This window comes from Macaca fascicularis, chromosome 1 (genome assembly GCF_037993035.2).
Source record: "Macaca fascicularis isolate 582-1 chromosome 1, T2T-MFA8v1.1".
Lineage (NCBI taxonomy): Eukaryota > Metazoa > Chordata > Mammalia > Primates > Cercopithecidae > Macaca > Macaca fascicularis.
The window spans coordinates 32,360,547-32,376,340 of NC_088375.1; the positions used below are offsets into that span (position 1 = coordinate 32,360,547).

Genomic DNA, 15,794 nt, shown 5'->3' on the forward strand with positions numbered 1-15,794 from the left:
TTGTTTTCTGATAGAGAATTTTACCACCTAAAAATACTTTGGTAGGAAATTGTAGGTTTGTCTCCTAGAATGATTGAACTGTTTATCTGTGAAACAGCTTAAAGCTGCTGGCTTCTGTGCTGTGAATCTGGGAAGTCTGACTTGCTTGTTATTTGGTTTCCTGAATAAGAGAAAAATCACCTTTCCTCCTTTCCTACCAAGGGTTAAAATTAAATACCCACAATCACTGTTGCAGGCTTGAGAACTATACCTAGCAACTATTCCATAAGGTAATTGGTTTACAGTAGTCCTATACCATTATGTGGTAATGGAATAAGAATAATTTAGCCTTGTCTGTTTTATAGAATGGAGTTTCATACCATTTTAGACTATTTCTTCATTATGGTTCTCTCATATTAAAGTCTTTTCAGTACAGTATTTACATGACTGAATTTAACTCTTTTCTCTCACATATCTCCCTTCACTATAGTTCATCTCTATTTATACTTATCTTTACAATTACTAGTTCAGTCTTTATGTATGTATTTACATGCAAGTATAATTTCTTCTGTACAATCATAACAGACATGTTAGGTAGTCATGTAAATAAAAAATTTCCCATCCTAAGGAAAGTCTATTTGTCATTGCAAAACAAAGTTTGATGCAATGACTGGCATACAATTATAGGGGGGGTATTTTTGAGAAATACAATTGGTTTGTCATTTAAATAAGAAATAAAAAGAGCTGAAGACATGTGTTTTAATGTCCAGGTGAGGTCATTATTTCCATGAACCCCATCTTTTTCTTAATAAAGGAGAAAACTAAGGATTCATGATTCTGTTAGAAAGGGTTTTTATTATTATTATTATTATTTTTGCAAGTGAAATAAGCATTTTATTTCAGGAGTTTTGATATTGTGAAATGCTAAACTATATTTCAACAAATTCTCTACATCTCTGAGGAATCAGGATTGGTCTAATATATTTCTGCATCCTAAAGACCACTCAACTTTGTGACTCAAAGGCTTTCAATGGTAACCTTCCAGTAATTTGGTACCACCTCTCTTTGGCATTTACATTTTCAGTGTTTTGAAGGAAAACATAAATTGGTAATTAAGAATATTTTGCGTATTCAACTCTGCATTAGGGATGAATTTAAACTGCCTCTAGTTTGAAAAAATTAATTAGCAATAAAATCCACAGGGAGTTGGGCTCTCAAGCTTGAGATCTTTGGAGGTGATGTATATCTGTGTGTTGCAATTGTACCAACTCTGTTTGGTTGCCAAATTAGGCATCTGAAGTAGCACATCTCTCAGGTGGTCTTGAGACATTACTTAGGCTCTATCAGTTAGAGCCTAAGTAATAATGCCACTTGCATTATGTGTGAAAAGCGTATGCTAGGCCAGACGCAGTGGCTCATGCCTGTATTCCCAGCACTTTGGGAGGCCAAGGCAGGCAGATCACCTGAGTTTGGGAGTTTGAGACCAGCCTGACCAACATGGAGAAACCCCATCTCTACTAAAAATACAAAATTAACTGGGCGTGGTGGTGCACGCCTATAGTCCCAGCTACTCGGGAGGCTGAGACAGGAGAATTGCTTGAATCTGGGAGGCAGAGGTTGTGGTGAGCCAAGATCGCACCATTGCACTCCAGCCTGGGCAACAATAGCTAAACTCCATCGCAAACAGAAAAAGAAAAAGAAAAGCATATGCTGATTTATCTTTGGGGCTACTTGAAAATCTCTGGCTTTGTTTTACACCGTTGCACTTGAAAAATTATTGTTAATACCAGGATACTCTACATTTTTGGAAATTACAAGTTCTTTAATTAGCAATATGGCTGTGAGTTAGGATCTGCTGTTCAGTAAGTTACTGCTCAAAGTTTAGCATGTGTACCAGGGGGAAGTTGTTCAGCCTTGTGTTATTGAACTGGCTAATAATGTGGGATCAATGGCTAATCTGCACAGGGCAGTCCTAAGAGGAATCCTGCTACATGCGGTTTTGCAATCTTTTCATTTCTAGTCAAGAGAAAGTACTAAAGTTAAAATATCTCTTTACCTTTTTAGTCATGTTTTAAACATGAATGCTTGTGGATTAAGCACATACAAGTATTTTATTTTACTTTTAAGACCCCAGTATTTTTTTTTTCATTATAAAACAAGTCATTTTTTAAAAAATCAAATAAATGAAGATTTACCAAGACAGTGTTGTGGATCTGGGCTCTGAGCCTTATTACTTATTGTTCCCTGATTCAGAGAGGGATCATCAAACTACTAGAACTCTAGGCTTCTATAACCTTCAGTTAAGAAGGTTACTGATATAATAGAGGATGCACATTTGGAATTTTTGCTTGTTACCCTTCAAAGGTACACCCAGTAAAGGACAATTTTCCTTTAATTAATCAGGTATAAGCATCTCATTTTAGATATTACCACAAGGCCTAAATTCTGTACGTAGATTCACCAAACATGTTTTTTTTTTTTTTTTTTTTTTTGTGAAATTAAAATACTGAAACAGGAGATGCAAATATCCTAGACATCAGCTAAGTGGTATTTCCCTTTTCTAAAGCCTGTACTTTCAAATGATTCTCAGAGCTCCAGAAATTTTTACCTGAATAAAAATTCTGTTAGATACCGTAACTAAAGGAAAAACAAGCCATTTAGGGTAAAGATAGTGAAGATAAGAAATAGAATCACAGTTAGAATTTTTTTTTTCAAATAGTCCCCTAAAAGAATCAAACCTAGAATCTGCTGCTTATTAGAGGCCCTTAAAGAAAGATTTATTCAAGAATAGAGAGAAGTTTGGAATAGAAGCATCTGGAGCTAATACTCAAACAGTGGAACTATTTCCACCCACCTTACCTCTTTCAAAAAAAAAAAATCAGGCCAGGCGCAATGCCTCACTCCTGTAATCCCAGCACTTTTTGGGAGGCTGAGGTGGGCAGATCACCTGAGGTCAGGAGTTCAAGACCAGCCTGGCCAACATGACAAAACCCCATCTCCTAAAAATACAAAAATTAGTCAGGTGTGGGGATGGGCGCCTGTAATCACAGCTACTCTGGGAGGCTGAGGCAAGAGAATCACTTGAACCTAGAAGGCTGAAGTTGCAGTAAGCCGAGATTTCACCACTGCACTCCAATCTGGGTGACAGAATGAGATTCCGTCTCAAAATAAATAAATAAATAAATAAATATCACCTTAAAATGTGATACTCTTGCACTGAATTTTTCAGTGGGAAAAACACATTGAAAATGGTATCAGCAGTGGCATGTGGCCAGAGTCCATACTCTGTAAGTGTGTGATATTTGGAGAAGGAGGAGAAACTTTGACTTTACTCGTGTTCAGAATCTCCCCTTTTCCCTCTGGATTTTTTCTTTTCTTTTTTTTTTTTTTTTTGAGATAGGGTCTCAGTCACCCAGGCTGGAGTGCAGTGGTGTGATTTTTGGCTCACTGCAAGCCCCACCTCCCAGTCTCAGGCAATCCTCCCACCTCAGCCTCCTGAGTAGCTGGGACTACAGGCGCCCCCCACCATGCCTGGCTAATTTTTGTATTTTTTGTAGAGATGAGGTTTCATCTCATCTCTACAAAACTTGAAAGGCTGTTCTTCACCTGGGAAATTCTTGCCAAGGCTGCTCTAAAACTCCTGAGCTCAAGCGGTCTCTCCAGCTTGGCCTTCCAAAGTGTTGGGATTATAGGTGTGAGCCACCATGCCCGGCCTCCCTCTGGATTTTTAATTTTTGCTACTTATATGCCATAAGAAGTTATCAGACCATTATATGTTAAAATTAGTGTTAGCTAGAGTTTGAATACAGCTACTTATTTTCCACAGTGAATCGAAGGAGGGTTGATTATACATACGCAAATGATCTAGCTGTCCCTTTTAGTAGCCATTTTAAGGTTTTGTTTTGATCAGATTTCTTATGCTGATAAATTGCATCGCAATCTTGTTTGTTTTTAACTTTGTGGACTTTCTTAAAACATTAATTTTAAGGAAGGATGAAAGAGCAGAGGAGAATTATGTCTTCCCCTTTTACCTCTGTTGTTAACAACTGCAAGGATTGCTCTTTAAAGAGAGATTACAACTTATAACAGAAGTTAAAAACCCAAATGCAGAAGTTGCCATGTATACTTCTGATACCCCCAAAAAATCTAAAAATCAATTTTTATATAAAAATAAGTCCTAAATATATTCCGTAATTTCCATTTTATACATCTTGACTTTTGAATACTGGATATGCTTTAAGTGGAGCCTTAATAAATTCATGGAACAAATTTATGTCGATATCTATTGTGTGCCAGGCAATTTGCTTAATTCATATCACTGGGGTAAGTGCAAAGGATACTTACATTAACATTCTACTTACCTTTCCCTCTGGGTATTTCTTCCTACCTACTTGAAAGGAAAAAGAAGTAGGACTTGTTTAAATGACTTTACTTTTATCTTTTTATATAGTTCTATTCAAATGAAGAAAGAAGTAATGTCACCTTTGAAATGTAATTGGTAAACATGGTTCATATTATTTAAAAGGATTTGTCAGAAAGCTCAGGGAGCAAAAAGACGGTTGTTTAGTAGAGCCACTAATTTCAAAAAGTTATCCTTTATTAGTTCTCACTTTATTTTATTTTATTTTTGGAGCCAAAGTCTCACTCTGTTGCCCAGGCTGAAGTGCAGTGGTGTGATATCGGCTCACTGCAGCCTCCACCTCCTGGGTTCGTGCAGTTCTCCTGCCTCAGCCTCCCAAGTAGCTGGGACTACAAGGATGTGCCACCACGCCCAGCTAATTTTTTTTTTTTTGAGACGGAGTCTCGCTCTGTCACCCAGGCTGGAGTGCAGTGGCCGGATCTCAGCTCACTGCAAGCTCCGCCTCCCGGGTTCACGCCATTCTCCTGCCTCAGCCTCCCGAGTAGCTGGGACTACAGGCGCCCGCCACCTCGCCCGGCTAGTTTTTTGTATTTTTTAGTAGAGACGGGGTTTCACCGTGTTAACCAGGATGGTCTCGATCTCCCGACCTCGTGATCCGCCCGTCTCGGCCTCCCAAAGTGCTGGGATTACAGGCTTGAGCCACCGCGCCCGGCCCACGCCCAGCTAATTTTTATATTATCAGTAGAGATGGGGTTTTTGCCATGTTGATCAGGCTGGTTTCAAACACCTGACCTCAAGTGATTCACTCTCCTCGGATTCCCAAAGTGCTGGGATTATAGGTGTGAGCCACCGCACCCGGCCTGTTAGTTCTTATGTAAAAGCTGGTAGAGTTATTTTCTTTATTTCCAAGGGAAGAAAACATGCCTTTGCTTATTCAAATTGTCTAAATCCTATTCATATTATCTTCTGGCTAACATTACTTAACTAATGTTGGGAAAGGAGTTGCGTTTTCATTATTTTACTCTTCCCTTGCCATTGTTCTGAAAGCAAAATAGAAAAGCTCTAAGAATTTCCCAGTTGAAGAACAGCCTTTCCAGTTTAAGTCAGTTTTTCTAGCCTGAAAGGATTTTGTACAGTGAGCACAGATGTATAATTGTAAACCAGAAGCCAGCACAACCTATTTTGAGTACTTGGTTTGGCTTTCGAAGTATTAGTTTGCCTTTTAGGGGTACATTTTTAAAGCATAGATCTTATGATCACAAGATCATGCGTTAAGCCTCTTCATTGTCAGGGTAAGGGCTTAGTATTCCTACAATTATAAACTCAATTATAAGCACTAATTATCTGCATAGCCAGCTCATTAATAATTAGTATGTGTGCAGGCGTGGTAACTCACTCCTGTAATCATAGCTACTAGGAAGGCTGAGGCAGGAGAATGGCTTGAGACCAGGAGTTAAAAACCAGTCTGAGCAACATAGCAAGACCCCATCTGTAAAACAGACAAACAAACAAAAAAAACCAAATTTGCCAGGTGTGGTGGCGCATGCCTGCAGTCCAAGCTGCTAGGAAGGCTGATGCAGGAGGATTGCTTAAGCCCAGGAGTTTGAGGCTCTAGTGAGCTCTGATTGTGTTACTGCACTCCAGACTGGATGACAGAGCAAGACCCTGTCTCTAAAAGAGTAACAACAATAATAACAATAATTAGTACTAGGATGGTGAGATAGTAGTACTAGGATGGTGAGAACTGGTTCTGGAACCCTGGTTGAAGCCATGTTTTATTTTCATGAACAGCACTGCTACTTATATTTTAGAATAACAACATTACATTAATGCTTGACATTCATAAAGCTTATTTATTTATTTATTTTGAGACAGAGTCTCACTCTGTCACCTAGGCCGGAGTGCAGTGGTGCAATATCAGCTCACTGCAGCCTCCATGTCCTGGGTTCAAGCAATCCTCCTGCCTCAGCCTCCAGAGTAGCTGGGATTACAGGCACGTGCCATCACGCCCAGCTAATTTTTGTATTTTTAGTAGATATAGGGCTTCACCATATTGACCAGGCTGGTCTCGAACTCCTGACCTCAAAGTGATCCACCCGCCTTGGCCTCCCAAAATGCTGGGATTACAGGTGTGAGCCACTGTACCCGGTCTGTAAAGCACATATATTTAACAAAATAATATGTACAGGAAGATTCAAATTTTGTTAAATATGTGTAAGATATGTATGTAATGATGGGGGAAAGGACTATAAATAATGTAATAAAATATTAATTATGTTTATCTCTGTAGTCAGACCTTATGTTAGGCTTTTAAAAAAATTTTTATTTTGGGCCATGAATATGTAATCAAGAAAAATTGCGTGACCCCACCATGTGGACAATACACATACATATGTACGATTTATGATTGAAAAAGTATTCTTTAAAAAAAAAAAAGCCAAACGACTTTTGATAAGTTCTTAGTGAAACATCCAAATCTTTGCAGAACAAGAAGTGTCTGTCCCTGGATTGTAGAGGGAAAAACCTTTTAGATACAGTTGTCAGCAAATGGAGAGTTACCTCTGTAAGCTTATAATCTGCTTATGGCATTACAAAGGCATTTGAGGTGATACTTAATGATTATGGAAGTCTCTCAAAGATAGAAAATTGGAGGAAAAAACCCATTAGAATCAAAGTAGGACTAACTACAGGTTGTCTTCTAGAATACTGGCAAGCAAGGTTTTTGTTTTATGTGTTTTTTGCTTACTGGCGTTTTTGTTTTCATTCACAATGAAATTAGGTGTATTGTAGCGCATAAGAAGAATATAAGTTCTTGCAATTTAGACTGCCCACTTTATGGAATTAAAAATATCAATGAGGCCAGGCACAGCGGTTCACATCTGTATTCCCAACACTTTGGGAGGCCTAGGTGGGAGGACTGCTTAAGGCCAGGAGTTTGAGATCAGCCTGTGCAACATAGCGAGACCCCCATCTCTACCAAAAACAAAACAAAACAACAACCAAAAAAAAATTATTTTTTTTTCTTTTTGAGATGGAGTCTCGCTCTATCGTCCAGGCTGGAGTGCCATGGTGTGATCTCGGCTCGCTGCACGCTCCACCTCCTGGGATCATGCCATTCTGTCTCAGCCTCCCGAGTAGCTGGGACTACAGGTGCCTGCCACCATACTTGGCTAATTTTTTTTTTGTATTTTTAGTAGAGATGGGGTTTCACTGTGTTAGCCAGGATGGTCTTGATCTCCTGACATCGTGATCCGCCCATCTCAGCCTCCCAAAGTCCTGGGATTACAGGCATGAGCCACTGCGCCCAGCCAAAAAAATATATATTAATACATAGCTGGCATGGTGGCACACGCATGTAGTCCTAGCTACTCAGGAGCCTAAGGCAGGAAGGTCTCTTGAGCTCAGGAGTTTGAGGCTGCAGTGAGCTATATTGCACCACTGTACTCCAGCCTGGGCAACAAATCGAGGCCCTGTCTCAAAAAACAAAAAACAAACAAACAAACAAAAAATCAGTGAGAGCAAGGTACTGCTTTTAGCCACTAAGATATCTATTTTTGAGCATGTTTGAGCAACACAGATACTATCACCCCTTATATTTCTTTTGGAGCTCAAAAGATGCGTTCTTATGCCTTAAATTATTTCATTCTCAAGTACTTTTGTGTGTGTGTGTGTGTGTGTGTGTGTGTGTGTGTGTGTGTGTTTGAGACAGAGTTTCACTCTTGTTGCCCAGGCTGGAATGCAATGGCGCAATCTCGGCTCTCTGCAACCTCCACCTCTTGGGTTCAAGTGATTCTCCTGCCTCAGCCTCCCGGATAGCTGGGATTACAGGCATGAGCCACCACGCCTGGCTAATTTTGTTTTATATTTTTAGTAGAGATGGAGTTTCACTGTATTGGTCAGGCTGGTCTCGAACCCCTGACCTCAAGTGATCCACCTGCCTCAGCCTCCCAAAGTGCTGGGAATATGAGTGTGAGCCACCAAGCATGGCCTCATTCTCAAATACTTGTGATTAAAGATATTCCCATTTTTAAAATGGGAAAACTTACATAGCACTGCAAGTTTGCCAAAATTGAAATTAAAATGAATTTATTACATTCTTTGCAACCTTGAGTACCTTTAATGTGTCAAGTACTCCAGAGGCCGAGGTTAGCAAATTGAATAAGATGCAGTTTTCACACCTTTGTGTACTTGAGCCTCCCTGCCCCATGGTTGCCAGATCTCTCTTCTTGAGCTTAACTGAGCTGGGCGATCCATGTGATATGCAGGAATATCAACACCAGCAATGTCTAGGAAAGGACAGCCACAGGGAACTCTGGCTTCTTGTGTCCAGAGACTCAAGCTGAGTTGGGCTTCAGCCCCACCCTGGTGGGAACCTCATTGCTGTACCCTCCCTGAGACTATTAGCCTCTCCCAAGCAGCATCTCTGCCTACATGGCCATCCCTGCTTGACCAGAGGTCCAGTGTGTGAGAACATAGGATTCCTCATTCTTGATCCCTATCTATCTGCCTTTGTGTGTGCTAAAAGGCTGGATTTGAAATTAGGCCTTGGCAATTTTAGAAAATTAGATAACTGTGCTACTGTCTGCAGAGAAGAGATTGCCCATCACCATTTTGGGGCATCTGTTTCCAGGTAACTAGAGGTTAATTGCACTAAAAATAGAAGAGGTGCCTTCAGAGGACTTTCAGTAGTGAAGAAAGGGTTAATCCTGTTTCTCTACAAACCCTGGAAGCAGTTTGTCTGGAATTGTCCAAACCATTACCAGAGAGCTAATCATCAGCACTGGTATTATATATGAAAAAGGAAGGCTAGGGATGTGTGGTATGTCTGGTAGAATTGGTAGCTGGATGCTTTCCCCCATAATTCAGCAATTGGTATTTTAGTTAGAAAGGCTCTCTTCAGACTGAAGTTGTTTCCAGTAACTGCCTTTTCCAACTAAGTTAAGGTGAGTTGAGAGCATGCTAAGCATTCTCCACTACTTGTTGCTATCGCATCTGTATATTTATGAGGAAAGAGAAATCTGAGATATACTGGAGTTTTTTGTTTTTTCATTACTACTGTTAGCCTAGCTCCATTGTTTGATTACTAATTTGTGGACTTTTGTGAAACTGTCTGGTGTGAATATGTTCTTTTCTTTCACATTTCTGTTTAAAGGGCAGGGGAAAAGGGAAGCAAACTGTAGCAAAAGAGAGATGAAAGTAGATTTCATTCATTTTTTCTGTTACAAATTTTAATTGAGTGCCTCCTATATTCTGGTCATTGTTCTTGTTGCTGTGGATATAGCAGTGAAAAAGACAGACAGAGAGGGGAAGAAGGGGAACAGATGTAAAACTGGAAAGTGAATTAGTGGGGAATGGGCTGGGAGGAAGAATTTAAGTGCTCAGAGAAGGTTTCACTCAGATCTTATATTGGAGCCAAAATGTAGATTACAAGATGTTGCTAAGATTGGACTACATGTCTTGCTAGTCATGATAATGACTTGGACCAGGGTGGTGATGACGAAAACTGAGACCCTGTTACAAGCAGGAATTTCTCTGGCCTGCTGCCTACTTTTTCAGTGCAGTCTTTAATCAGCTTTACATTTAAATTTAAATAAAGTAATATTTTGACATAGCATATAGTTATGTGATTTCTGGGTGCTTTTTTTAATTGTTGAAGTTTTTGACTATTAATTACTAACTGTAAAACATCTAATTTGTTTTTGGCTTCTATATACTGATCTTCCTAAATCTATATGTATCACAGTGTTTGTGAAAGTTGTTTATAGCTGTTTATTAAAATATTTATTGTCTTTCTTATTATAAAAGCGTTATACAGAAAGTATAACAAAATATAATGAAAAAAATAACCTGCAGGGTGCAGTGACCCACGCCTGTAATCCCAGCACTTTGGGAGGCTGAGGTGGGAAGATACCCTGAGGCCAGGAGTTATCAGCTTGGGAAACAGAGTGAGACCCCCATCTCTATAAAAAAAAAAAATTACAAGTAGCTAGGTGTGGTGGTGTGTGCCTGTAGTTCCATCTACTCAGGAGGCTGAGGCGGGAGGATCACTTGAGCCTGGGAGGTTGAGGTTGCAGGGAGCCATGATTGCACTATGCACTCCCACCTGGGCAACAGAAGGAGACCCTGTCTCAAGAAAAGTAAAAATAAATGGTAACCCATGATTCCACTTTACAGATAAACATTTTGTTTTCTTTTTAGTCTTTTTTCTGCACACAGATATATTTATTTCCAAGTGTTTTTTTATTTTTTGAAGTAGTAAATTTGGTAAACAATAGTTTTCATAAGAGTTCAGTAGTTAGGTGTTTTGTTTCATTTACTTTTTCGTAGCCTTCTTCAAGGTATGGGATCAATTTCCTATTCTTTTCACTTGAACTGCTGCTGTCATTAGTTGAAAAGCCATCTTCCCATTAGGTGTTTATTGTGTAATTCTGATGTATTTTGATTATATTTTCTATGTCTTCAGCCAGCTTTTTAATAATATCCTTAAAATGTTCATTGAGCTGAAGTCACAGATTAGTCCTTGAGTTCAGTTTCTTTTCCTTTTTTAGATTTATTCTTTTCTCAGAACTATAACATGGTAAGCTTTGCCAGAAACCATCATTCTAATTTTCAGCTAATATAAATTCAGTATGTTAGTTTGTTAATTAACTCTTAGATTGCTTCTATGATTTATGGTGATTTATTTCAGCTGATAGCAGTATCATCTAAATATTGAAATGTTAGAAATATCTTCTTAAAATGTTTGAATTAACTTAGATCTTAACTATAAAAGTATATTCAAGAAAATATAAATTATTTTTGAAATATATTTGTCCTCAAAGCAGGATGAAATGTAATGATGATTCTTGATTATTATTTTGCAGACTTCAAAGGAAGACCTTCTGCAGGCTGATTTTGAAGGTGCTTTAAAGTTCTTTAGAGTTCAGCTTCCAAAGAGATACAGGGCAGAGGAAAATGCAAGAAGACTGATGGAGCAGGCTTGCAATATTAAAGTAAGACACATGAGTTTTTATATAATAAAGGTAAAATATGAGTTCGGAATAATACAGCAAATTATGTAAAAAAATTTTTATATGTTGCAAGGTTTGATTATGTTTAAGGTTAGATTGTGTATGAACTGGTTTCTCCCAGATGTGTTTGCCAGGCTAATATGTGTATAGTAGCTGTACTTTCTAGTAGGACTTAGAGTGAAAGTTGGCAGGCTTAGATTATAACAATAGGAAGACAAACATTTATCTCATAGGTGGGGCTCTAGAGTGGGCTGCTGTGATAGTGGTTTCCATGGAAGCAGACTTAGTATTTAGCTTTTGCCATCTGTTTTAAGATTATTTAGGACAAAGCAAGAAAAGATTTCTTAGGCAATGCTTTCATTTCTCTAAGGGACTTGGAAAATTTGAGTCTTGATCTGCCCATTCCCATCCCACACCTGCCAAATATCTCTGGATACATTGTCACATGTCAGATAAAACTAAACACATTTTATAAATCAATTTGAAATTGAAAACTCTTTCCAGAAAGTTGTAGTATTAAGGTGAGAGAGCATTCTTAAAATATTTGGAACCAATTTACTGATGCTAATTCTTATACCTCTACAATATGCCAAGGTATCTTTTTACCCAACCATAACATAAATATAAATTGTTTTCCTAAACAAACAGAGATCCTGGTCTTAGGGACTTTACATTCTTGCAGAAGGAAACAGAAAATAAGCAACATAATAAATGTATTATTTATTTAACATGTTAGAAGGTGATAAACAGCTGTGAAAAAAAAAGAGTAGGAGAAGATAAAGGGAAATTGGATTGGTGGGGGAGCAAAGGTTATGATTGTTTTTAGATAGTCAGCATGGACCTCACTGAGTCAACAAAGGAGATGAAAGATTAGTCATGGAGATGTCCCGGGGAAAAGCTTTCTAGGCAGAGGCAACAGCCAGTTGAAAGGCCCAGAGACTGTCTCATGCCTGGGTGGGCTTGAGGAACAGCAAGGTCAGTGCAGCTGGAGTGAAGTCAGTGAAATGGGAGTAGTAGGAATGCTCACAAAGAGCCAGAAAATGTAGACCATTGTAAGCATTTAGGCTTTACTTTGAGCGAAGCAGGGAGCTCTTGCAGGGTTTTTAGTGGAGCAGTGATATGATCTGTCTGAGATTTTTAAAGGATCACAATGGCTATTTTGTTAAAAACAACCGTAGGAAGGTAAGAGAGGTAGGGACATCAGACAGGAGATTTTGGAGTAATCCTCTTGAGAGATGATAGACTGAACCAGGGTGTTAACAGTGGAGACAGAGATGGAGATGGAGTGGAGATGGAGATGGTTGGAACCTGGGTATTTTTGAAAGAGAACCAAAAAGATTTCATGATATATTAAATGTGAGTGTGAGAAGAAAAGAAGAGTTAAAATGATTGCACAAATTTTGAACTACACAACTAGGAGATAAGAGTCACCATCAGTGACTTAGCATATTACTTCAAAGGTACTTTGACCAGACTTCTTTTAGGCACCAGAGCCACTGTAACATTTTTTTGTGTAACACAATTATTTTGAATTTAAAGCAAATTATAAATGTTAAAAAGTACAGTTCAACACTGAAAGTAAGTAACTGGGCAGAAAAAAATTATTTTGTCTTTCAAGTGAGCTTTATATTCAAAGAGATCATTTTCCAAAGCTATCGTAAGAAAGATGGATTTCTGAAGTTTTCATTCTGAAATGAAAACTCTTGAAAGCCTTCACGACTGGTTGTTTTATTTGGCCAAAGTCTAAACCACATTTATTTGTAACTTTGAAAGTATATTCTAGGCTGGGTGCGGTGGCTCAAGCCTGTAATCCCAGCACTTTGGGAGGCCGAGACGGGCGGATCATGAGGTCAGGAGATTGAGACTATCCTGGCTAACACGGTGAAACCCCGTCTCTACTAAAAATACAAAAAATTAGCCGGGCGAGGTGGCGGGCACCTGTAGTCCCCGCTACTCAGGAGGCTGAGGCAGGAGAATGGCATGAACCCGGGAGGCGGAGCTTGCAGTGAGCTGAGATCCGGCCACTGTGCTCCAGTCTGGGCGACAGAGCGAGACTCCATCTCAAAAAAAAATAAAAAAAAGAAAGTATGTTCTAGTGGGCATGATGCCTTTGACTGAATTTTGTGGGTGGTGAATTTGAAAGGTAGGCTTCAGCCAACTGATTGTTTTGGAGATGCCAGAGAGAAGTATTGTAAATTGGGTCAATGCTGTAGGCATCCTTTAAAATAAAATATTTATTTCTAAGAATATAAGAGTGGAGAAATAAGAGGTATAGGTAAGGTGAAAAGTTAAAGGTTTTTAAGGGAAATCTCAGAGCATTGGCAAGTCACTGAGGACAAAAAAAAAAAAAACCAGGAAAACAATTGAAAAACATGAAATGTATAGGGAAAAATTTTTTCTCCAACATAATTTATGAAGTTCCTGGAGGTGGCTAGTTATTATCAGTCCAGAAACATGGGATCTGAGAGATGGAGAAGCATAAAATGTTAGAAAACAAGTTCAAAATATAATCCAAATGGACTGTTCCTGGAAGGGAAGTGCTGGGTACAACCAGAATAAATGTTTTTGGACATGAGTAGGGAAATATGAATATTTTTAAAGCTTTTAATATGGTTTCAATAATTTAAAATGTTTAATAATTTACTATGTTTTAATAGTTTTTTTGTAGGGTTTTCTTTGCATTATCTAAGGAGAATGCCTTTTTCTTGGGTATTTAAGACGGTATCCACAGGACACCATTTCATTTATAACATACAATTGTAGAGTGAATGATTGTGAGGCAGATATGAGGTGAAACTGAAAGAAGGAAGACACGAGTAGTCCAGTATTGGGCTGGAATTGTGCTGGGACTAGAATGTGGGTCTCCAATCCAAAGGTCTAAAATTGTCTTTAAACCAAGACCTAGATTTTGGTTGCTTTTATGTCAAGACTGTGACTCTATGTACGTACTTATATACAAACATAACTGAAGAGATACTTACCCTTACACTGAGGCACTCTGATGGTTTTTGTTCTATTATATTGTATTTCCTTTTTTTTTTTTTTTCGAGATGGAGTCTCATTCTGTTGCCCAGGCTGGAGTGCAGTGGCGCAATCTCTGCTCACTGCAACCTCCCAGGTTCAAGCAATTCTTCTGCCTCAGCCTCCCGAGTAGCTGGGACTGCAGGCATATGCCACCACACCCGGCTATATTTGTATTTTTAGTAGAGACAGGGTTTCACCATGTCGGCCAGGCTGGTCTCGAACTCCTGACCCCAAGTAATCCATCACCTCAGCCTCCCAATGTGCTGGGATTACAGGTGTGAGCCACCATTGCCCAGCCTATTGTATTGTATTCTATTCTATTTTAAACTTCTCCCCAGATCCCAAGAAAATCCCCAAACCAAAAGGCTGACCACAACCCACTCAATCGATTTTACAATAGCTTGTAGCTTTGAAAAAACACCAAGACCTGTCCCACCATTCCTACCACCTCCCCGTTCCCCATTCTGATCTACCACAACCCATGAGAGGCTGTAGATGATGAGGTGTTACAATAAATAATGGAAGTGCATGTGTGGATAAGGATGTGAGTCATCATGCCATCATTACAGCAGCTTGTGCTGGCAGTTGGAACTTTTAGGAGATGATGGACTTACAGACTGAGACTTATGTGTTAGACAAAGCATTCATGGACAAAGGTGACTGCAGGCATGGAATAGGCAAGAAACTCCTTATCCATAGCCTGTTTAAGATTAAAGATAGAATTTCTGCCAAAAGTAATCACGTTTTTAAAATTTTAAAATTGTTTGCAAAGTTGGTGTTATATATAGTTGTATCTTTTTTGAATGGACATGTTCCCATTGAATTACTCCCCAAAATAATCACTTTCCTTTAATTTTAAGGAACTGTAACCAGTGATTTCAGTGAAACTGAAACTGACTTTAAAATAGTGCAGCAGTTGCAAGCAAAAAATAACTTGTTAGCTCTGTATGTGGTTTATTTCTGTGAATGTACCAACAAGATTTGTTAATAAAGCACATTAGATTGGATAAATAATTTTATTTTTCTAAAACTTGCATGACATTAAGTATCAGGAACATTTTCAATAGCTTCTAAACTGGTAATTTAACTAATGTGATTCCAGGTTATTCTAATACCCTTCTGTTCCTATGGTTTCAACTAGGCTAAAATCAGAAAACATATTGACCCATCAGGCTTTACTTTGAATAGTCATTTGGTTACTTTCAATATTGAAATCAAGACCTAAATAAAAGATGCTTAAAGTGCCTAATATGAATATCCTGTACTTTCCCAGGGAGTCAGTTTGTATTAAATATCATAATTTGATTTTTGCCTTATAGTTAAAAATTCTATCATTGCAGAGCTTCTTAAATTTGGGTTTTGGCTTCAGAGACTCTGAATTACCAGAAATTTGAATTTCTTTGTATGAACGTATGAGCATT

General features: G+C 38.6%; 1 protein-coding gene across 17 annotated transcripts in view; it reads left to right on the plus strand.

Moving 5' to 3' along the window:
* Positions 1-15,794, plus strand: part of RABGAP1L (RAB GTPase activating protein 1 like) — a 799,577-nt gene that overhangs the window by 601,358 nt on the left and 182,425 nt on the right. For all 17 annotated transcript variants that reach the window (XR_010581946.1, XM_065531860.1, XM_065531858.1 and 14 more), the window contains one exon: positions 11,203-11,331. Coding sequence is in view for 16 of the 17 variants with exons in the window: in XM_065531860.1 (XP_065387932.1) it covers positions 11,203-11,331 (129 nt within the window). In the remaining variant the exon portion in view is untranslated. The remainder of the gene's footprint in view (positions 1-11,202; positions 11,332-15,794) is intronic.